Source organism: Pseudonaja textilis, chromosome 4 (genome assembly GCF_049901715.1).
Source record: "Pseudonaja textilis isolate UNSWEBS1 chromosome 4, rPseTex1.2, whole genome shotgun sequence".
Classification (NCBI taxonomy): Eukaryota; Metazoa; Chordata; class Lepidosauria; order Squamata; family Elapidae; genus Pseudonaja; species Pseudonaja textilis.
In genome coordinates, this window is record NC_141993.1 from 49226893 (window position 1) to 49250464 (window position 23572).

The 23572-nt window shown below is 37.3% G+C and overlaps 1 protein-coding gene and 1 long non-coding RNA gene across 6 annotated transcripts in view; one reads left to right on the plus strand and one right to left on the minus strand.

Moving 5' to 3' along the window:
* KCNIP2 (potassium voltage-gated channel interacting protein 2) overlaps positions 1–23572 on the minus strand; it is a 113433-nt gene that overhangs the window by 2195 nt on the left and 87666 nt on the right. For 3 of the 5 annotated variants that reach the window (XM_026701171.2, XM_026701170.2, XM_087932876.1), the window contains exons 2-4: positions 4257–4381; positions 2579–2648; positions 697–767 (exon numbers count right to left, since the gene is read on the minus strand). In XM_026701171.2, the coding sequence (XP_026556956.1) occupies positions 697–767; positions 2579–2648; positions 4257–4381 (266 nt within the window). Of the gene's footprint in view, positions 1–696; positions 768–2578; positions 2649–4256; positions 4382–6269; positions 6373–23572 lie in introns of all 5 variants that reach the window. The other 2 variants (XM_026701168.2, XM_087932875.1) reach the window with 2 other exon arrangements.
* On the plus strand, positions 1877–3960 carry LOC148125823 (uncharacterized). Its single transcript, XR_015743519.1, has 2 exons — positions 1877–2063; positions 3028–3960. It is a non-coding gene; the product is annotated as an uncharacterized LOC148125823 (long non-coding RNA).

A 23572-nucleotide genomic window follows, 5' to 3' on the forward strand; every position in this document is an offset into this window, starting at 1 on the left:
TGAACACATCAAATAAATTCTTGGACTTCCATCAGCACTAGCATGTAAAATTCTATTGTAGCCCATCTTTTTGGAGTGAGGTTAAGGGAGGTTAATGCTTTTTTTGCAAATTTGTGTTATTTATGCTTTAATTTGCCCATGTGAGCCCTGAATATAACTGCTAAGATAAATAAAATTTCTTCAAAAATACTAATTACTTTGCAGAAGGCATTTATCCTTAGGCATAATTTCTACTTCCCCAATCAGATCCAGCAGAAGAGACATGCTATGGTCTTATCAGTTAAGGTGTGTCACCTTGCAGGATCCAGGAAATGAACCTTTTCTATTATAACACTTCCCCTTTGGAACATCATTCCGCTAGAAAAATAGATTGGCCCCAACCCTGTTGGATTTTGTAAAAGCCTTGAAGAAGTGGTTGTGTTCCCAGCCATGGGGGTCATATTGTCAGAGCCTGTAAATTTATTTTTTTTGTCCTAACACTTATGTATTTGATTTCATTTTTATTGTTTTTTTAAATAGCTGTTGGCTGCCCAAAGTTGCCATAGTGAGATGGGCAGTCATAGAAAAATACATAACACAGATTCTGTATACATAAATACATAATAAATAAGGGTAGGCACGGTAGCTTTCAGTTTGTAGTTTGCCCAAAGAAGTTTTGTAGGGGCTCACATATAAAATAAGTACATGGAATCTTACCTCAAAACTGACAGAGCCATCGTGGTCAGTATCAAATGCGTTGAAAAGAAAAGTTGCATATGTACTAGAATCTAAAAACAGATATATCAAATCTAGTAAGAAGTACCATGTATGCATATTTTAGCTGACTTTATTGAATCATTTGGTTATCAGGAAACTATTAGAGAAAACAGCTAAGCTGCAACTTTTTTGAAATTATAGATGCCATAACATGATGATCTCTTACCCTTTGTTACAAAAGTTATAATTATTTCAACATTTATCCTCATTTGTAAACACAAGGGCATGCATTAATACAAATACATATCAAATTAAGAATAGTTTTAGTAACAAGTAACAGTGAAACAGTACTATTAAAACTGTATCAGCAACCAATGTAGCATCCTGTTATTTCACTTTCTGTGAAACTAATTGAGAGAGCTATGTAGTATAGTGTTTATCTTTTACATGCCAGAAAGGATATATATATAGAAAAAGTACAAAGGGCGTAACTAGATGTCTCCCAAAGCAGTGGCTGAACATTTCATCGCTATTCTCTTTATATTCCATTAGAACTGAGAATACAGTATTCCAAGAATAATTTTGTACCTTGAGCCCTTCATTTTTCAAATATTCAATAGTTATGTCAGGTTAGAATTGGAATAATAAATTTATTTTAACTAAAGTAAAATTAGAAAAAGCTAATAAAACATTCAGCTATGGCAAAACTTTAGGGTTTGGGGATAGGAGAACAAGTATCACTTTTACAAAATGGTTCTGTGATACATAACCATGAAGTTGATTTCAAAACAAAACCTAGGGCCAGATTATTTTCAGGATCACCAGACTTTGATCATTTCTGCCCATCCCACCCACTTTCACATGTTGTGGAAGCTCCAGATCCTCTCCCTGAGGCAATGTTGTCTATTGGGATCTAGAATTGTGCCTGTTCTATGGCACTGTCTGCCCCTTGAAATGATGTTCCTCTGAGATTAAAATGGCCCAAACACCGTTGACCTCCCAGAAAGCTTTAAAACCTGCTTTCTGTCCCAGTTATTGAGCCAGGATGTTTAATGAACTGTCTTCTGGAGGTGGACTGTGTTTGGTTGCCACTGATACATTGTTTATAGATAATATACAATTCTGTATGGTTTCTTGCCTGTAATTGTTGTTTGTTTGGTTTATATTTGATACACACCAGAAATGGTGTTCAGCAGGTCCTAACCAGTTCTGGAGAACCGGTAGCAGAAATTTTGAGTAGTTCAGAGAACCAGCAAGTATTGCCTCTGACTGGCCCCGTCCCCATCTATTCTCTGCCTCCCGAGTCCCAGCTGATTGGCTGGGTCTTCTTGTGTAGCCCTGCACAGGAGAACGGAGCTAGAAAGCAGGTTAGTAGAGTGGGGAGAGAATGGGAATTTTACAGAATCCTTCCCCTGGAGTGGGGTGGGAATGGAGATTTTACAGTATCTTCCCCCTATCACACCCACCAAGCCATGCCCATAGAACTATTAATAATTTTTTTAATCCCACCACTGATATACACTGTCCAAAGCCATGATTATATGAGTTGAACAACTATGTATATCTTTTAAATAAGAAAAATGTCCACTTAATATCAGGCAAAGAAAGTGACCATATTTAAAAGTGCCACAGTTGACTTGACAACAGTCACTATTCCTTTAATATATGATCCAATGAACAGTGTTCACATTTTTTACTTTATGTTTATCGTGTGAGGGAGGCAGAGGATGATTCCAGGGATATATGGCAGTGAAGGTAAGAAAGCTATAACTGAGGATGTAAAGTCTGTCATCCTTTTTTATTTCCAACAACTGCCAGTTTATTCTACTTACCTAGCTTTGCAACATTTCCAAAATATTAGCTCTTTTGATGAAGGACTTACCTCCCTGTGGGAAGAATTGTGAGTAGATCTGCTTGAAGCTCTCTTCATTAACAATCCCACTAGGGCATTCCTATCAAATAGAAAATTGCACATTGATCACCAGTTGGAATTGCTAACCTACAATATCCCAGTGTGACATGCAGTCTAATTTATGAGAAACTGATTTTAGTTTCCCCATCAAACAATAACAGAAAGAAGAATTCCCTCCTTTTGAAGAACTTGGATATTAGTTATCCCTAGGCTAGGGTGTTGGCAGTGAACAAATGGGAAGTGTAGTAACCAAGCCTTAGCACTGACAACGAAGTTACTGAAGTGGTGGATAGCTGCTATCTTTCAGGATCATCTATAAACGGCAAAGGATCCAACAGTCAAGAAATATGCTGCAGACTAGCATTTCGTAGGATAACGAAGATTTATTTGTTTGTTTGTTTTTGGTGTCTTTGAATTAGTGTTGACACCTGATGACTTCCTGGACAAATCCTTGCTTTTTTCTTGGCCAGATTCGGAATTTTGCCATTGCCTTCTTCTTAGGGTTGAGAGAAGATAACTGTCTCAGTCACCCAGCCAGCTTCATACCTAAAGTGGGCTTAAAACTCACAGTCTTCTGGTTTTCAGTGTGATGCCTCAATCACTACAGCAAACTGGCTCTCAAACTTAGTAGGATCACAATGAAGGTTTGAAAAAAATATTTAGATGTTGTGACTACAAAATTCAGAATTGTGTGGAAATAGGTTTTCCCTGTGATACTCTATGAAAGCAAAGTTGGACTTTGAAGAGGTAGGATAGAAAGAATATGTATGGTTTTGGTATTTCAGAAGACCTCTGAGAGTACCATGGAAGAAATTAAGAAAAGAAGATTACTGAATTACATGGAACTAAATGTTTCAAATGAAAGTGGTATAACTGCAGCTTTATGTGAAAAATAATACAAAAATAGTACAAAGCCATTTATATAACAATTGCATAATTTTATGCTGTTCTATTATGTCTTCAAGCAACTTAATGCGATAAATACATAGCAGGCTTCAGTTTTTTTCTCTTAATACTGCTATGCATTATGTTGACTAAAATCAAGAGGGAGGTTAATGCCTCTTCCTTCAGCTGCCACTCCCTTTGTAAAATTCACCCTTCAGGTTCTGAAAAATATCTAAACAAAATTGGCAACAATGGGGGTTGAGTTTTTAATCTTGCTTTAAACTGAAGAGTAAAAAGGAGATGATGTAAATAGAAAATTAATCCTTCTGCACCTGCATACTATGATCATATTTAGGTCTCCAAATAATGATAATAAGGGGGGTGGTTTAAAGTAAAATGAGGAGTAGCTGAATGTAGTTTGTCCTTTAGAAAGAGGGGAAGATATATTTGTTGGAAATCCTAATAAAGACAGAAAGTAGTATGGAAATTGATTCTGAAGAGAAAACTGCTACCAGAATGTGGTATTAAGTTATATAATACAGATAAAATCTCTTATTGAAAAAAAAAAGGCTTAAAAGAAGAAGTGTTCAAGTTTTTAGAATATAAATAAGAAACCTGCCAATGTTATAATAACTTGGGTACATAGTAAATAAATAACTATGGTTGCTCATTTAATAAGGAAGCAACTCAAGAGAGGAAAGAAAGAATGCAATCACACCATAAGGAAATGCCAGCTAGAAAGAGGAGAGTCTTTTGAACTCACGTTCTTGAAGCCTCGGTATAAGACTTGTAGCTCTTTGCGGCTGAACTTAGTTTGTTCCTGTAGTTGTTCCAGACCCTCAGGCCGATGACAAACCGTGGAGAGCTCAAAGTCATCCTCTATGCTGTCTGCAAGAAAAAGAAGAACCTCAGAAGTATAGTAAGACACAACCTCAGTCTCTTCTTCCCTTCCCTCACTCCATCTTCTTTCCTCTTAAAGGTACTGGATTTTTTTTCCAATCCTCACACTGACACAAAAGGGCTCATTACATTTGACTGAATGTAAGAATAAATGCCTCTTTTTAATTTTCTAATAGAAGAACATATTTCAAATATGTATGCATGCTACAGAACCTCTATAGATATAGTCTTCAAATAGAGGCACAGTCAGAAATTCAGAGCCCCAGTGATCACACCATAGGCTGGAGGAAGAGTAGATTTCTAGTCTATTCATAATAGAGCTGTATCAACCAAGTCCCCCTGTTTATTATGCTTAAAAGGAATCAAAATGAGAAAAATAAATTTCAGGACAGGTTTATATGAGAACTGGAGGCTATAGCTGACCCTATCATCCATGAAAATAAGAAATAAATGATATATGCTTGCAACTTCCCTGTACAATAACAACTTCAGGGATTTACATTCAATTAGATGAGAAAACGCATAAAAAGTTGGAATGTTTCAATACTATCTAAGGCATATAAATCTATAAACAAGTGGGAGAAATATTTATAGTTGGCAGCAAAGCTACAAATATGCTTCGGATACTCAAAGATCTGTTGCAGCTGAAGGATATTCCTGCATTATCCAACTCTGCACTAAGGCCAAACCCTACAGTCTCTTAGTGATTTAATGCAAAAAAAAGAAAAAAGAAAAGAAATGTCTCACCTTCTAAGACAAAGGGTAGAAAGTTTCAGGCATTAAAAACATTCAGTCTTTTTGTTAAATTGCTGATAGATCATTTATTTAGTTGCAAGGCAAGTAAAACCATAAACTAAATTCACAATAGCCAACAGAATAAATGTTAGAGGTACAACACACAAGCATTGCTACATATATATCTCTCCACCAGTTTTCTAGGCTCAAATACAAATATGTAAATAGAAATCTGAAGCTGTAGAACTCTAATGCTATCCTTTAGTCACTGTGCATATTGACATCTGTAAATCACAGAGATACTCAAGGGTATTTAGTCAATCATAACAATGAACTTAATAAGCTATTGAAAATTGCAAAAGAATCCTTGTATTCTCAGTTTAAGACAATCTTCAGTACATTACTAGCAGTGAATATGGAAGGGAAGTGAGTGAGTGCAGATAAATACATATACAATAGATATATTGCAAAGCTCCCTAATGAGTCAATATTTTCCTACGGGCTAGCTAGAATAAAAAAGTGTTTAAAAATCAGAAAAGAGTGGAAAGAAAAATAGTTTATTTCTTATCATTTGGACTATTTAAACTGCACAAATCACAGAACATCCTGGAAGGATAGGATAGGCTTTGACAGTAGCATACAACTATTATTACTGGTAATGAGTTGAGCAATTTCCTAAATGAGGACATTAAGCACATTCTTAACGTGTATCTGGCATTATGTTAATAAATAACACAACAAGCCCATCTACAAAGCTTGGTTTACAAATAGGCAAAGGAAAGGATCGACCCCACAGCAAGAGTTAGCCAGTACTTTAGGATTAAATACACAAACTTGATGCCCATATTAGTTCTGCACACTGTAGTAAGCACTTGCAGCAGGTAGCAATGACCCAATTCCACCTCCAAGCAACGGTACAATATTAGTGGCTCAAATCAGAAAATCTGCCTGGGTATCCGTTTTGTATCTTAGGTATTACTAACATATCATTATTATTATAATATACCTGATCTAAAGTTTGTTTTAAGAAAAGAACTATCTAAGGATTTTATATAAATTCTATACAGAGGGAATCTTTCTCCCCCTTCCTGGATATTATAATGTCACAGCACAGAGAACATAAAGAGGCACGAAGTATCACTTGCTTTCGCTGATTGAGGGGATGGATTTAGGCTGGCGGCAGCAGGGGAGCAGCTTGAGGAACCGCTGCTTCAGGGCTTTTTTAGCATGACCAGACGGATTGCCTGCAAAAAAATGACAATCGCCACAAGGAATTAACATATCACCGCATCTTTTATCTACCGCAATCATTCCCTAGGTGTCAGTCATAATAAACATGGAAGAAATCAGAGAAGACAAACATGCATAATCTCAGTGCTGCAAAAAAAGAGAAAAAAGTCCAGCTTGGTTACAGAGCAACACTCCCCTAAAACAAATAATCATTCCTCTCAAACAAAATGGATTGCAGGAGATTGTACGGTAAAAAGATGAGAAGGGAAATGAGCACAGATGTTTATGTGTCCTCTTTTCCCCCAGCAGCATTTAGAAGTCACAATTTAACAGTCTCATGGATTCATTTACTGAGCATGCAGTGACATCATGAAAAAACTTCGTATCTGGGCAGCCCAAGTGTATGTAATAATATTCTAACAGATTTTGTGGAATCAAGGAATCAATACTTGGAATCATACTATTATGCTCTGCTGCATAATTGCTGAATAGTTAATAAAATTAATAGTATAGTTGAATCCTGCCACATTCTCAGCTCAGGCATGAAAATCAAATAATTGCAAGGTGACATTTTGTTTATTTATTCATTTTTTCCTGCCATTTGTAGTCTTGTACATTAAAGAGGCACAAAACTACATTTGTGTCCATACTAATGCAGGTCTTAGTTTTAAAATGTAATTCTAAATCTGAGAAAACTAAAAGGCAATTAGGAATATATGCATAAGTCTGGAGCAGGTGTAAAAAAGATTTAAAACAAAATTTAGAAAACAACATAGTAACATAGCTTTTTGAGCAAAAGCACTGAGAATGCAGCAACTGATCATGCACTTCAAAATAATAAGTGGTATAGGAAACCACTTGCACTGTGTTTCGTTTGTTTTTGCTGTCCTGGCTTTCATTAGTTCATTACCTACTCTCTTGGCAGCTACTTCAAATAATAATTGCACTTGAAATAATAACTTTAAAAACCTAGTCACTCTCTCTTTAAGCATGCACACATTTTTGTCCTTGTTAAGATCTAATGCACACATTAAACTGGTTGATTTCTATGACGATATTAACTAGAAAGAGACAGATGATTCCCACAAATTGTATATACATCATTTGTCACCCTTTTATAAGCACACACCTGGAAAGCTTAGCTGCATTTGCAACAGTTGATGACCACACAGCTTTTTGAACAAATTGCCCAGAAAATAACCTCTAAATGGGTAATAAATAATAAATCAGCCCAGCAAATATAGCTTTATTCTGGTTGGCATTTTCTAGATAGAAAGTACTGCATAAGAAACTGCCAGTTTCACTTTCCATGGTTAGAATTCCTGTAAGTTGCTTAATAACTTATGTAGGGACATCTTAAAGGGCTTTTTTTGCTACTATATCTTTAATTTTCAGAAATAGCTACAAGAACTAAATTATCCCTTTGCTATCTTGAACAGAAGTCCACTACGTCTTCATCTGTCCATCCCTTGAGCTTGGACAGATTCCTTGCTAATTCTGGGCTGTACAAATATTTCCACCCCTATTCCTTAGTGAACCTGAATTGCAGAAGCTTCCTACTTTGGCCTGTTCTTTCATGCCAATTTTTCCTCTGATCCTTTGTTTAGTCTCATGTAATATTCCCCAAATGTTAACTCTGGTGACAGGACCTTTGGACTGTTTTCACTTTTCACATATTACCCTTATATTTAGTGTGTGAGTAGAGGGCATTATCCCTTTCTGGTACATCCTACTATATCCTATTATAGGATTGCTTGCTTCATGGCATAGACTTTAAACTCTCAGCTAACCTGAATTCTCTGTTCACCTTCTTAAAAAGTAATCATATGAGAAAAATATTATCAATGGGATCATAATCACTGATCACCAGCTTAAAGGAAGCTGGGATGTAGATGTAGTAGAATTTACTATAAAACTTCAAAAGGAACACAGCTATGTAAGTATCTACATTCCGAATCATAATCTTATCAATTTCAGTGCATGTAAGTTTCCTTCCTAAAGAGAATTTGCTTTATGAAAGTGATAAAGCCACTGCAACACAGTGGTTATAGTGTGAATAAGCACCAAGGAAACCTAGATTCAAGGCCATCCTTAGCTATGGAAACTCACAGGATGATTTTCAGCCAATCTTCCTCTCTTAGATTAACCTACAGTATCTCAAATGCTGTTATGGGAATAAAATGAAGGGAAATTCCCAGGTAAACTGCTTTAAGCTCTGAGTGGAAAATGGATAGAATTCTAACTAACTGATAATATATTATCTTCTGTACAATTATTATAGGCCCTCTGAGGTCAGCCATTAAAAATGTAATTTACCTCAGAAAATATGTTCAAAGAATAGAGTGAATTAAACTTACTGTAATATTGTGCTGGGTTTCCTCCTTTTCTCCAGGGTCAACACCAGTCAGTGGTGATTGGGGAGATCCTGCTCTTGACTCCTATTATGTGAGGTCTTATAGAGTTCAATGCTCTCTCCGTTCCTATTTATATTTATAGGGAGACATTGGATAAGCTCATCCATCATTATGGGGTTAAGTATCATCGTTACACTGATAATATTCAGTTATACATGTCTGCCTGTCTTTGGCAAACTGAGAAATTCTGTTGATATCATATCCTGATGCCTGGGGGTGACAGGGGTCTGGATAAGGCACAAAAGAGTTCAGTGGAACTCTAGCAAGATTGAGTAGCTGTGGGTTTGGGGCCTGCCAATATGGGGACTGCATCATCTTTCCTCCTGAGTAGAGTTGCACTGCCCAAAACAGACCCAGTGCACAATTTGGGGATCTACTTGGAGTTCATCCTGAACTCATAACTCCTGTTTGAAGAACAAGTGACAGTCACGACTAGGAGGCCTTTGCACAACTTCATGTTGTGCCCCAGTTGCACCCTTGTCTGGATTGGGAGGCTTTGTTTATGGTCACTTATGGTTTGGTCAACTCCTGGAAAGACTACTGTATGGGGCTATTTTTGAAGAGTATCTGGAAACTTTAGCTGGTACAGAATGCTATGATGCAGGCAGTTACATGTGGCCCTAGAGTGGCACTTGTTATACCTCTGGTCTGAGCTGCACTAGTATCCAGTTTGCTTCTGAGTCCAATGCAAGGTGCTGCTTTTAACATTTAAAGCCTTTAACATTAAGTTAGGTTATTAGGTTAGGTTATTTGAGGAACCGCTCTTCCTGATTACATCTGCCAAGCCCATCAGGTCTAGCCGAAGCATATTGTAGGTCCTTGTCTTTTAGGTGTTATAACTGATGGCACTCAGGAGACAAGTATTTTCTATTCTGGCATCTGCCCTGTGGTACCCTAAACTCTAGTACCCACAGTGCTGGTAGTTTTCATTCAGACATGTTGTATGGGAAGTGTGGCTTTATAAGTTACTCAGTTGACTCATATTATGGCATCCAAGCAATTGACTATAATTTATTGACACTAAATTTAGTACCTACTTTTAATGCCAGATGACACTGATTCTACTTTTAATGCCAGATGACACTGATTAACAATTCTTTAAATTGTTCGTTTTTTACTATGTGTTATAGTGTTATTTTATTGATTTTGTTATTGCCCCTTATTTTTATACTAAATATGTATGTTTTAAATAGATTTTTAAATGACAGACTATTCTGATGACTATAAATGAATATGTTAAAATACGTAAAGTATATGAATAAAATATTAGAGAAAAGGAAAGGAAGATAGTGCCAAACATTGGAACAGAACAGGTTAAATTACTCCAGTTTTTCTGCATTTATAAGTCCCTTAAGCTTCGACTTGTGATTTCAACCCTGAAAATATAAACTAATGATTATGCATTATCCCATTCCTACCTAAATGAGAATTCATGCCTCTTGCTGTCTATGTTACAATTGTATTTCATTTTTTTTCTGCACTAACTTTTATTCTAGTAACAGATTTCTTGTGTTTCACACCACTTATGGCTGGTGAAAAGCACTATGCCTCTATATTTTTACACTGCTGGAAAGGGCAAAAAGTTATAACTATAATATTACTTTAACTCCTAAAAATATTATATCATTAACATTGGTCAGTGCCCTTACAAAATGTCTAGTACTACTGTAAAGTAGTCTAATGCTACTGCTTATACAGAGGTTAGGTGGCACCAAGAGGTTCCCAAAACAAACCCCTTGCAACATTGTTCATCTCATGGCAGGTGTGATAGGCAAAGAAGACAAACACACTGCCAAGAAGCCGATAAGACTAAAATAAACTGAAATCTTAGAGTAAGTAAATGAGAACAAACCTAGAATGTGTTTCGTTTTTCATTATCTCATGTAAAATTCTCATCGTTGCTTTGGCTCTTTGCAACTGGGCTTGGCACCTTTTTGATATGGCTAAAAATCCTCTTTGAAATGTATGCGATAGAGAATTATCAGTAATTATATGCTGCATTTGCAAAACATGATGAGAAAGGTTTTGAAAAAACATATTTTAGCTCATTTTCCATGAAAATAAATTCCAAAGAGTGGGCATGAAACAAATAGGAAGCATCAAAATGGCTAAAAGGCATGGTATCCTAGCTGACAATGATACTTCTGATAAATGTGTGCTTTTCTTTTAAAGCTTAGTCTACCCTAAAATTTACTAAATTGATAATTTGGATTTCACCACAGGCATTACAAGAGAAAGCTGCTTCACACTGTGGATCAAATTATTCTCAGAAGCTCCATGGTGCCTAATATTATCAATATTTATGTTGCACATGAACCCGAACAAGAAAGCTGCATTTTAAAAAAAAAGGCAGGTCCTGGAAGCGTCTCCTCTGATCTCTTTCCAGAACTGATTGATATATGCCAGCATTCCCATTCCTTATCCAAGATGTTTTGGAAGTTGCTGGGAAGTGTAAAGAAGCACTTTTTTTGTGGGGAGGAAGATCACCCCCTGATTAGCGGTAGCTTCCTACCACCTTATTTCACATTTTTATCCCACAGCTGGTTCTCTAATTGATCCCCTTCTTCCTAGTGCACAGAATCACTCTGTCGATTTCAATCAGGATTTTTGTCTAGTGTCCACTTGCAGACTTGATTATGTGCAAGCTTCTTGTAGTTGGACTTTTTTCTTTTCTTTCTTCCCTGCAAACTCTGTCACATCCTCACTTAGGCACACACTTACTCTGTTTGCTGCCAATTGTTCTTCTGAATTATTGATGCCAGCATTTTAAGAGCCACAATCAATAACACCAGATTTTCAAGCTGCCCTATGGTCTTTTCCTATTAATGTGTCCAGGTTTTGGACCACCAATGAGTTAGCCAGTTTGAGGCTTGTGGATAGTCTCAAGGATGTCCTTCAGAACAAGGGGTTCTAAGGACAGCACTCCAGACACCATTAATCCCTGGCATTGCATGCCATTGTTTGTGGTGAAGCCTTCCTAAACTATTAAAACCCAGCATTTTGTATCTATTTACAAAAAGCTTTTATGAGAAGTTGTGTAAAGTTAGTGTTTTTGTGTGATTAGCTTACACTAAAGCTTGCCTATTAAGGAACTCCTAGTAAATCTTGACTTATAGTCACTTAATAATCATTTGAAGTTATGACAGATCTCCCCAAAACTACTTACAACCTATTTTTAAGTTATGAATGTCCCCCACACACATGGTCACATTCTGGTTGCTTGGCAACTGGTTACTTTTACGACTGTCTGCAGTGTTCCATGATCACATGAATGTGATTTGCAATGTGTTTTATGGATTCCTGGTACTTACTTTCAGTTTCTGGCAAAGAAAACATACCTTCGGGAAAATTAATTCATTTAACAACCATGGCATTCATGGTTAATGATTATGCCATTCGCTTAATGACCATCAAAAGCAAAAAAAATTGGTCCAGTCAAGTGATTTCTCCATTTTTAACTTCAACTACCTATGACTGTAATTTCAGATTCAATTATGGTCATAAATCAAGGATTACTTGTATAGCTTTTCAGCAGATATTATAAACAATGACTATCTAACAAGCTAAACTTCCTTTTAGTAATTTCATCTTAGACCTTCTTCTCTCCATCCAATATCAAAAAATGCAGTGAGAATATCTGTTGCTCAATAATCTGGTAATGATGAATCTGCATATAGACGGGAGGTTAAACAATTAGCCTTGTGGTGCAGCCAGAACAGTCTTGAACTGAACACACTTAAAATTGTAGATATGATTGTAGATTTTAGGAGGAGCCCTCCTACACTACCACCACTCACAATACTAGACAACAAAGTAGCAACAGTAGAGACCTTCAAGTTTCTAGTTCTATTATAACTCAAGATTTAAAATAGATACCTAACATCAAAAAGGTTATCAAAAAAGCACAACAAAGAATGTTATTTCTGTGCCAACTCAGAAAGCTCAGGCTACCCAAGGAGCTGCTGATACAGTTCTACAGAGGAATTTTTGAGCCTGTCATCTGCACCCTTATAACTGTCTGGTTTGACACAGCAGCCAATCAAGACAAACACAGACTTCAATGGATAACTATAGAAAAAAATAATTGCTACCAATCTGCCTTCCTTTGAGGCCCTGTAATCTACACAAGCCAGAAAGAGGGCTGTGAAAATACCTAGAGACTCCTCACATCCTGGACATAAACAGTTTCAACTTCTACCTTCAAAACTATGCTACTGGGCACTGACACTAGAACAACTAGACACAAATGGCATTTTTCCCAAATGCCAACACTCTGCTAAAGAACTAATTCCCACAAAACTGTCAAACTATCTAAAAAGGCAGTATTACCATCACTATTTTCATCTTCCCTATTACCTATCTTCTTATGACTATGTTGCTTGTATCTTATGATTTTTATTGTTTACTAAGTATCCTAGTATGTTTTATGTTGATTGCTTAGTATCCATGATTATCACTAAGTATTGCATCTTAATGTTTTATGATGAATGTATTTTACAATGATTATGTTAATGATATCACTATTATTGTGTGTACATTAAGAACTTATGTACCAGAAACAATCCTTGCGTGTCTAATCAAACTTGGCTAAAAATGAATTCTATTCTATTCTAGTCTATTCTATTCTAGTCTAGTCTAGTCTAGTCTAGTCTATTATTACAATTGTAATTTTGTATTTTCTATCTGTATCAATAGATTGGTAGAGAAACGAAAGACATTGGGAAGGTCTGGAAAAAGATTTTTGCTGCATCATAATAAAGTGTCTTTTGCTTATGACGATTACAGTAAAGATAAAGGTTTATGGTGTATTCTTTCCCAGAGTTTTAACCGTGAATGACTTGGACTGTTCGCTGAACTTTGCTTAACGGTTGTACTGGAAGTAAAAACCTACATTTTACTATACAGTGTATCTGTGTGCTGGTTGTGTGTTATTCTTCACCACTCTCACTATGTCTCCCTGTGTGCGCTCATTCTCCTAACGGGGAATTACCTCAACACTGGTTATGGACCCAGACCATACCAGGCTCAGATAACTGAGCGTTGGTGTGAATACACAGTACCATATCCAGACAGCTGTTTACTGTTTAATTGTGGTTTACTGTCTTGGTAAAGATGGCACAAGACCTGTCAACAAGTCTATCACTGATAACCCAGTTGGATGGAACAAACTATGTTTCCTGGTCTATGAAGTGCAGTCTACTTCTGTGTAGGGAAGGGTTATGGACTGTAGTTCAGAATCCACCAGATGTAAATGCTTGGGATCTAGATGATGAGGATGATGCCAAGAAGTTAGCTGACTTTAAACGGAACAACGAACGAGCTCTTTGTATAATTGGATTAACACTGAGTGACCAGCAGCTAGTCCATATTCGTGGAGAAGAGTCTGCTGCTAGGTGTTGGGAGAATTTGAAGAGGATTTATGTTCGTGACAGTGTAGGTGCATACATACATCTTACACATAAACTGTTTAGAGCACGTCTTCTGAAAGGTGGAGATACGTTAGCTCATTTAAACTTTATGAAAAGAACTTTTCAGGAGCTACATGAAAAGGAACTGATATTTTCAGAGCTGCACCAAGTTTACATAATTCTTTCCTCATTGGATGAAAGTTATGATGATTATGTATCTTCACTGGGAGTCCTGACAAGAGATAAACTGACATTGACTGACATAACCGGAAGATAGTTAGAAGAGGCAAGAAGACGGCTGGATATAGACCAATTGAGAAAGGAACAACCACAAGAAGAGGATTTGTCTTCAACTGCCTATACTGTTAGGAAATGTTTTTCTTGTGGGGCTAGGGGACATATAGCTAAATTCTGTAAGAAGGGAAAATGACAGAATACTGGTAATCACCAGATGGCTAAGAAGAATGTTAGTTTAGCTATGTCTAGCAATTCAACTGTAAACCATGATTTGTAGGTTGTTGATAGTGGAGCATCACAGTGCATTACTAGAAATAGAGAGAGGTTTGTAAAGATGTCTACAAATAAGCAACATGTATCATTGGCAAATGGATGGAAGATGAAAGCGTCTGGTGAAGGTACTGCATATTGTTCTTATATAAACGAGCATTTAACTATGTTATATGTACCTAAACTGAAATTTAATTTGTTATCAGTAAGGGCTTTAGTTAATATTGGTTATGTAGTGGCCTTTAGGGGAGATAACTTTATAATAGAGAAAGAGGGTAAAAGTATTACTGCTAATTTAGAGAATGATTTATATGTTATACATGATGACCAGTTGCAGATGGCTAACTCGGTTTGACAATGTTAAGCCACAAAATGAATGTATACATTTACTGCATAGACGTCTGGGGCACATGAATTTCAAAATGTTGAAACAAACTGTTGAATTGTCAGAGGGAGTAAAATTAAAACCCTGTAGCAAGTATTTAAACTGTAATGCCTGTAGCCAAGAGAAAAGCAAGGTTCCAGCAAACAGACTTAATGGGTTTAAGGCCAAAGAACCTTTAGAGGTTTGTTTGCTGACATAATTGGTCCTAAGAAACTCAGTTTGGGAGGTGCCTGCTATGTTTTGAGTATAATGGATCATTACTCACGGTACAGTTTCTGCTATCTCATGAAAAAACAGAAACATTTCAACATTTCTTTAACTGGCTAAGATTTGCAGAGAGAAAAATGAGGAGCAAAGTAATTACTTTAGTTACTGATAATGGGACTGAATTTGTTAAAAAAAGATTCCAAACTATGCTGAAATTGGCTGCTGTCGAGCATAAACGTTCTGCACCTTACAGACCACAACATAACTTGTTTGTAGAACGAAGAGGGCAAACGACTCCCTATGTGCGCTCATTCTCCTAATGGGGAATTACCTCAACAGTGTCCTCCAGATGAAATATAACTTCCATTATTTTCTGGTAGGGTGATTATATTATATTAGCACTGTGGACTACACTGTATAAAGTTTTCTAGGTCTATTTAAAATAATGAACAGGAAGAAATCAGACATGATAATTTCAAAAAAATCAATGAGGGAACATTTTACTAGCTCAGAACATCTCGTTGCTGACCTCAAAATGGTCATTCTTTGGGGGAGAAACTCACCATAAGACACATTATGCATGCATACATACATACATACATACATACATACATACATACATATTTGTTTGTTTTCTTAAGTTTTATATACCATACATTTATATATATATAAATGCTAGACCAATACTCGAATACAGCTCATCAGCCTGGAACCCACATTACATATCTGATATTAGCACAGTTGAGGAAATCCAGAAATATTTCACAAGAAGAGTTCTCCACTCCTGTACTCATTGTAGAATACCTTATGCCACCAGACTTGAAATTGTAGATCTAGAAAACCTTGAATTACACCGTCTTCAGTCTGATCTAAGTATGGTATATAAAATCATACATTGCAATGACTTACCTGTCAATGAATACTTCAGCTTCAACCATAACAACACAAGAGCACACAATGGATACAAACTCAAGGTTAACCGCACCAAACTTGATTGCAGGAAATACAACTTCAGCAACAGAGTGGTCAATGTCTGGAATACTCTACCTGACTCTGTGGTTTCTTCCCCAAACCCCTAAAACTTTAACTTTAGACTTTCTACTATTGACCTCACCCCTTTCCTAAGAAGTCTGTAGGGGGCGTGCATAAGCGCACCAACGTGCCTACCGTCCCTGTCTTATTGTTTCTTTTATTTTTCTTATATAACCCATTTCATGTATTCATAACTATGTATATACTTATACCTATTATCTTGTAAGCGACTGACAAATCAAAATAAATCAAAATTAAATAAATAAATAAATAAATAAATAAACTAATTCAAGACTGTCTATCAGTGTTTCTCAACTTTGGCAACTTTACAATGTGCGGATTTCAAATCCCAGAATTCCAGCCAGTGTTGCTGCTGGGGAATTATGGGAGTTGAAGTCCAAACATCATAGATGATTTCAGATTGCCAAGGTTGAGAAGCACTGATTGAACAATCAGGTTGAACAATTGTTTTGTGAATGACAACTATCAATAAATAAATCACTAATTTTCTCTTCTCGTTTTATTTTCCTGTGTTTTTTCTTTTACTCCCCACCAGTTTATTTCTCAGGAGTCATGAAAGCTTATGCTATAATAAATGTATCAGTTCTCAAGGTGCTTTAAGATGCATCAGATTAACACAAAAAACCTCTCTGGAAGCTTGTAATATAGGAAGATGATTGGTTGTTTTCCATGTTTTTTTTTTCTTGCTGCATCAACAGTCTTTTGATTCAGCAACTCTCACCTACCTCATTTTGTCCCGTTTTCTGTTGGGCAGCAGTCAGGAAAACAAAAACAAAAACAGCCCATTCTTTGGCACAACCACAGATATAGGGTGATTGATTGTGGTGGGCTGATGGAGGGATTCTATCCATTAAAGTCTGTAAGCCATTAGAGGATTTCATTTCACTGGGGAGCCTGATACAGCAATGCTTGGGAACACTCTTATGGTCAAAAATAACACGAGGAGAAAGGTAGAGACAGTTTTGAGAGCCAGAGTGTTCCCTATGCTGCTTCAACACTTCTCCTTCCTCAAAACGTCTTCTGGAGAAATAAAAATGATACACAGTTTTGTTCTGGTAAAAAGAGAATCAACAGAATTCACCAACTAGGGATTCAGCCTCTCAGATAAACTTATCAGACTAATGTTTACCAGGGAAACAATAATGCAGAACAAAGCAATTTTGCAAGGTTTAGGAATGAATAAAGCTTTGATCTCTCCTAATACAGTGATGTTGGCTATGTTTATGGCATCATAAATAATATCTCAAGCTGTCTTCAGCAGGACTAACACAACATACTTTGAAAGTGGACCAAATGCCTCACTGATTCCATATGCAGAAGCCAAACTGTCTAGCAGCTTAAATTTGTTTCAGTATGGATGCTTGTTTCAAACACTCTACAAAGCACCTGATTAAACTGGATGACAACACAACCTATCATGCCACCATTCTTTCCCTACTGCCCAACAAAGTATTTGAATCATGAGGAGACATTATTCTGTCTAATGACTAAAGTATATGGGTAATTAATTTCTACTAAAGGAAAGCAGACTGCTTCTCAAGACAATTGACTCCAGCATCAAACTTGCCTTAGGAAAGTTTTCTTAACGTTGAAACTACCTTTTTCTTCCTACAGTTTGAGTCTATTAGTCTGAATATTGCATATTCTATCCTGATTTATTTTATTTATTCATAAAATTTATATGGCTGCCCTTCTCACTGAAGCATCTTGCAGTAGTGCACCACAAATGTGTAAAACCACATATTAAAAAAAAACTCACAGAAAAAATATAAACATTTTATAAAAATATAAAAATCACATTAACAGTAAATATTATAAAATAGAAAGTGGAGAATGGGTTCTGACCCATCTTCTATAGCACAATGTTTAATTTATTATCCCTTCTTTCTCAATACAACCCATTTCACCCAGCATCTAATCACTGGATTTAGTTTTCTGTCCACCAACCAACTGTTGCTTTGTTTGAACCTTCTTAAAATAAATAACTGGAAGTAAACATAATACCTCAGGGGCAGTGAAATTGTGACTCACTAGAATTGCCCCATAACCTATTCTCAGAGTATTTGCATTATTGATAAGTTAATAATGAGAGATGTATTTTTCCCCAATATTGTATTGTTAAAACAGGCTAATTAGGTGTGGTTGAAGTCAGAAACCTGTAATAGTCTACTGCAAACTGCTATTCCAATCACCCTGGACATACTCTCTGCCCAAATTATGCAGCATTGGAGATTCAAAACTACTGCCACTAAAGAAGAATGCTGGGGAAGATAGATTTAACAAATTTGCTATGGGCTTTTCCAAGTTACAGCTTTCAGTAGCTAGTCTTTTTTCCTGATTTTAGCCCCCTCCTCCACATCAGCTACAATAATGAAAAGGTTCTAACTGAATTTCAACCCCACAATTCTAAATATGTCAAATTGCCATTCCTTTCACTCCTGACTATCCTAATCTACAGGCAGAAATTAAAAGTTATTGGTAACTCAGTATGATGAAGTCCAATATAACTACATAAAATCAAGTTAGAAGACTGATCTGCAGCCATGGATGTCTAATTACAGAGGCAGATGAATCAAATCATATATTAGCATTATAAAGGTACATGAGAAAAGAGAATGGAGCTCTGTGATTAGTGTCCCCATCTAGAAATGCAAATTTTCTAGATCTTCTGCTGTGCTAAAACGAAATGTGCATATCAGAATAAATAGGTGGGTGGCTACTTTTGCACTTCTATGTCCAAATTTGTGTGTTCATGTTTTATCCAAAATTCAAACTCTCTCATCAGTTGACCTGTTCTGGAAAACCGTACCATAACTCTCATCATTCTCAAAAAGAATAGCTTTCAGCATGCTGTCAGATCTGATGGCCTAGAGGTGGAGCTCTTGCCTCACAATCAGAAGGTTGTGAGTTCCATCCTAGATAGAGGCTAATATTTGGAGTAGGCTCTCCTGTTCAAGCAGGGGGTTGGACTAGATGACCTCCAAAGTCCCTTCCAACTCTTGTTATTCTGTGGTTGGGGATGATGGGGAGTACAATGCAATTCCTCTCAGGTTGGGTAATGCTGCCATGTGTACATAATGAACAACTGCATTCATTTTGGTATAAAACTTATCTAAGAAACTCTGAGGATAAAGTCTGGCTTAGTCCACACTTTTAATTATACTGTTTCTGCTAGTTATATCACCTGAAAGGTCACTGGAAGTGCAGTGCTTTTCCAGCAGACAAATCTCTGGAAAATTCCAATGTCGCAATAACCTTTGGATTGTGGGGGAAAATAAACCGATGACCAAGTTGTGCATAAATATATAATACAATAGCACAAAAACCAATACGAAGGGGAGGAAAATAGAGACAAAGAGGAGATCTTATTATCCCAGTAAAACATTTCATGGAAATGTTTTCCATGTTTTCATGGAACTTATCTTAGGTAAGGAGGCTGTTTCTTTAAACTGAAAGTAGGAACAGGGAATCAGGACACCTTCAGATACATTGACATTCATTATCCAGTCAAAATGAAGAGGCTGAGTGGAAATCCACTTAAGAACTTAAGAAAACCCTTCAGAAACTGAAGTAACATTCCAAAAGAAATTGATGCCAATAGTAGAAAAAGTCACATAGAATCTAAATTCATACAGTTATGAATTGTCCAGCAAAATACAGTATAAACTGGCCTAGAGCCTTCTCATTTGTCCAATTGTTTGGTAGTGAATTGCTTCTTTAATTTTATTTAAAGATTTTAGATCACATCCACAATAAGTAATTGTCTAAACCACGGACAGGAACATAAAAGCGGACCATCATTAGAGAAAATGTATGCGCTAACTCTTTATTTACCCCATATCTTATTCCTGTACTAAAGAAAATCAGTAGACCCACTTAATTATGCAGAGACTATAATGTCTGTAGCCCTCCAGTAAGAGAACCAATGAGGACTCCCATTCTTTGCTTGTGTCCTAAAAGTTCTAACTAAAAGTAAAATGCTTTCCTGATATTTCTGGAAAAAAAGAAAAGAAAAGAAAAAGAGGACAAAAAGGAAAGGATATAGAGATCCCAGCAAACTTTCAGCAACGTATAAAGATTTGCCTGCTACTAATTAACACATATTATAGAAGACTCCCTCTGGACAGTCAGTCCAACTACTCTATATCTCTCACAAATGAAAATGCATATTATTTTCACCATAAACTCCACCTATTTCTACACTGTCCATTATTCCATTTATCCTTAAACATGCATGCCATACCAGAAATATTTTTTTACATGCAAGTGAACACAAGCAAAAAAAGGACCAGTGTGGCATGCCTGTTCACATACGGGGTACAGAGCTAGAGAAGAGGCTGACAACCAGGTACAGCCCTAAAAGTTTGCCATGATAGGGGTCTGCCTGTTTGACAGACTTGCCTGTTTTGAAATTTTGTTTACTCAAAGCTCATTTCAATCCTTAAATGAACACTGAATAGCAAGAAAACACTGTGGCTTCCGTGTCTCTCATCCAAGATTGGCTTTGCTGCTTCTTCCCTGAATATGCATCCAACAGCATGTCCTTTGGCTGTTTCCACCCCATATAGGCTCTACCCTGTGCCCCATTTCTATATTCTTTAGCATCCTTTTAAAGTCCTCCAACAGAACCGACTTCTACTAAGTAGAAATACTTAACTACTCATTATCCTGATTAGAACCATCACTTTCACTAAGTAAAGCAGATTCTGACAGCAGCCCTGGAAGTATGGAATTACTTCCCTCTCCCTCCCACTTTCCCTGTACATTACCTTCCAAGGAGACAGGCTCAAAGAGCCCAAATTGCTCCAGCACTTTAATGAAGAGGACCAGAACCACCAAAACAGCGATCATCTCCAGACCTTCCAGGTTCATGGTGAGAGGGACTCATAGCATCCAGCCCCCAGCCCAACCCAATCTGCTCCCTCACCCCAAGTTAGCCAGGGCTACCCACACGGTTGTGGATTCTTGCATCCTATGCCTCTGCTGTCAGTCCTGCTGTGGAAGATCACTCTGCATCAGAATCCGTACTAGGGCATCTCTGGCCCTCCCCAAAGGACTTTGTCTAAGGAAGTCACAGAGGAGAAGGAGATGGAGTTTGCCCTTTTTAGCTCAGAGGCTTGGACTCTAAGCTACATTTGCTTGGCTTACAAAGAAGAAAAAGGGCGGAGGGAGTGTGGCAGACCAAAGAAAGCCTATAAGAACAGGAGGGAACGGAGATGTGCAGCAGGAGCCCTGCCCTCCCATCCCATTCCAATGACACCAACCAAATCGATTTGCTTAATGCAGTTGCTAAGGAGATGGGAGAGTTAAGAGGATCTTGACTTACACTCAGGGAGGTGGAGTATAATTGGGGAGGGAGTGTTACGCAGAGTCCCTCCCTTGTGTGACACCTCAGTATATCAAATCCCAGCCCTCCACTGAGAAGAGACTTGGGCCCAGATTGACTGCTCTGGTACAACTCCTGGAGCCAAGGAAAAAACTTAAGGCTGTATAGTCTCATGTCCTGCGAACTTGCAGTACAGTCTCAGCACTCTGCTTGTCATCCATAATTCCTTCATATCCAGACTACACAAACATCCCAATCCAGAGACCAATATCTTATTACATGTGGCCTCTTCCCAATTCTTCTTGTTGTTCTTCATAATCCTTTTAGACAAATTCTGAGACAAATGGTTGTCCAATCTCTTCTTAAAAACTTCCAGTGTTGGAGCATTCACAACTTCTGGAGGCAAGTTGTTCCACTGATTAAATGTTCAACTGTCAGGAAATTCCTCCTTAGTTCTAAGTTGCTTCTCTCCTTGGTTAGTTTCCACCCATTGCTTCTTGTCCTCAGGTGCTTTGGAGAAGAGCTCGACTGCCTCTTCTTCGTGGCAGCCCCTGAGATATTGGAACAGGGCTATCATGTCTCCCCTAGTCCTTCTTTTCATTAGACTAGACATACCCAATTCCAGCAACCGTTCTTTATATGTTTTAGCCTCCAGTTGCCTAATCGTCTTTGTTGCTCTTCTCTGCACTCTTTCTAGAGTCTCAAACATCTTCTTTACGTCATGGTGACCAAAACTGGATGCAGTATTCCAAGTGTGGCCTGACCAAGGCATTCATAAAGTGGTATTAACACTTTGCACGATCTTGATTCTATCCCTCTGTTTATACAGCTTAGAACTGTGTTGGCTTTTTTGGCAGCTGCTGCACACTGCTGGCTCATATTTAAATGATTGTCCACTAGGACTCCAAGATCTCTCTCACAGTTACTACTAATGAGCAAGGTGCCACATATATTATATCTGTGCATTTTGTTTTTCTTGGCTAAATGTAGAACCTTACTTTTTTCACCATTGAATTTCATTTTGTTAGAAAGTGCCCAATGTTCAAGTCTGTCAAGATCCTTCTGTATCTTAAGCCTATCTTCTGGAGTGTTGGCTATTCCTGCTGGCATCTCCATCATTTCAAGTATCTTTGCTATCGCACCTGCGGGAGAGACAATAATAATACTACCATACTTCAAGCTAGTTAAAATATAAGATCCATCAAAGTCAAAGTATCAATCATAAACACAGATTAAATCTCAACTGACTGGTTTTTTGAAGATCTAGCCTCTATGAAAATACTGCAGATTTCAGGGTTTCCTCTTCAAAAATATTTCATTCAGCAATTAAAGGGATAACTGATTGGGGAAGATGTGATAAATGGCAACAGGGAGGTATATTTCTTGATGTTGCTTCAGCTGCTATATGTAAATTAATACATAAAATACACAATACCAAAAATTTAAAAGCTGCCACTTCTTCAGCTTGGTAAAAGGAAATTCCCCCCCCCCAAAAAAAAATTAATAGCATTTGTCAATTCTTTAAGCGCAAAATGTTTGCGCCAACATTTGTAAGATTCCCTTCTTGTTCACCTGCCAATTACTTCTATTTCAACTTCTACAGCATGATACAAAAGAAAACAAAAATGATTGTTGCTGTTATTGTGCGGCTACAGATGTACCAAAGTGTCAGCAGTCCCAAGGTTTTACCAGCCTAGCTGACACCTCATTCAGTATGCTGAAGGATCAGCCTGCACCAAAGTCAAGAAAAATGCCAGGCCTGGTGCCAGGATTCAGGGGAAAAAAGGGGGAAAGCTCCACCCAGACCGTGCACATCACTCAGATAAGCATAGCCCAGGGGAAGCTGCCAGGCTGGCACTGGCGTCAGCTCTGCAGGCAGAAGAAACTTAAGATAAGAGCCCCAATTCTAGAAGG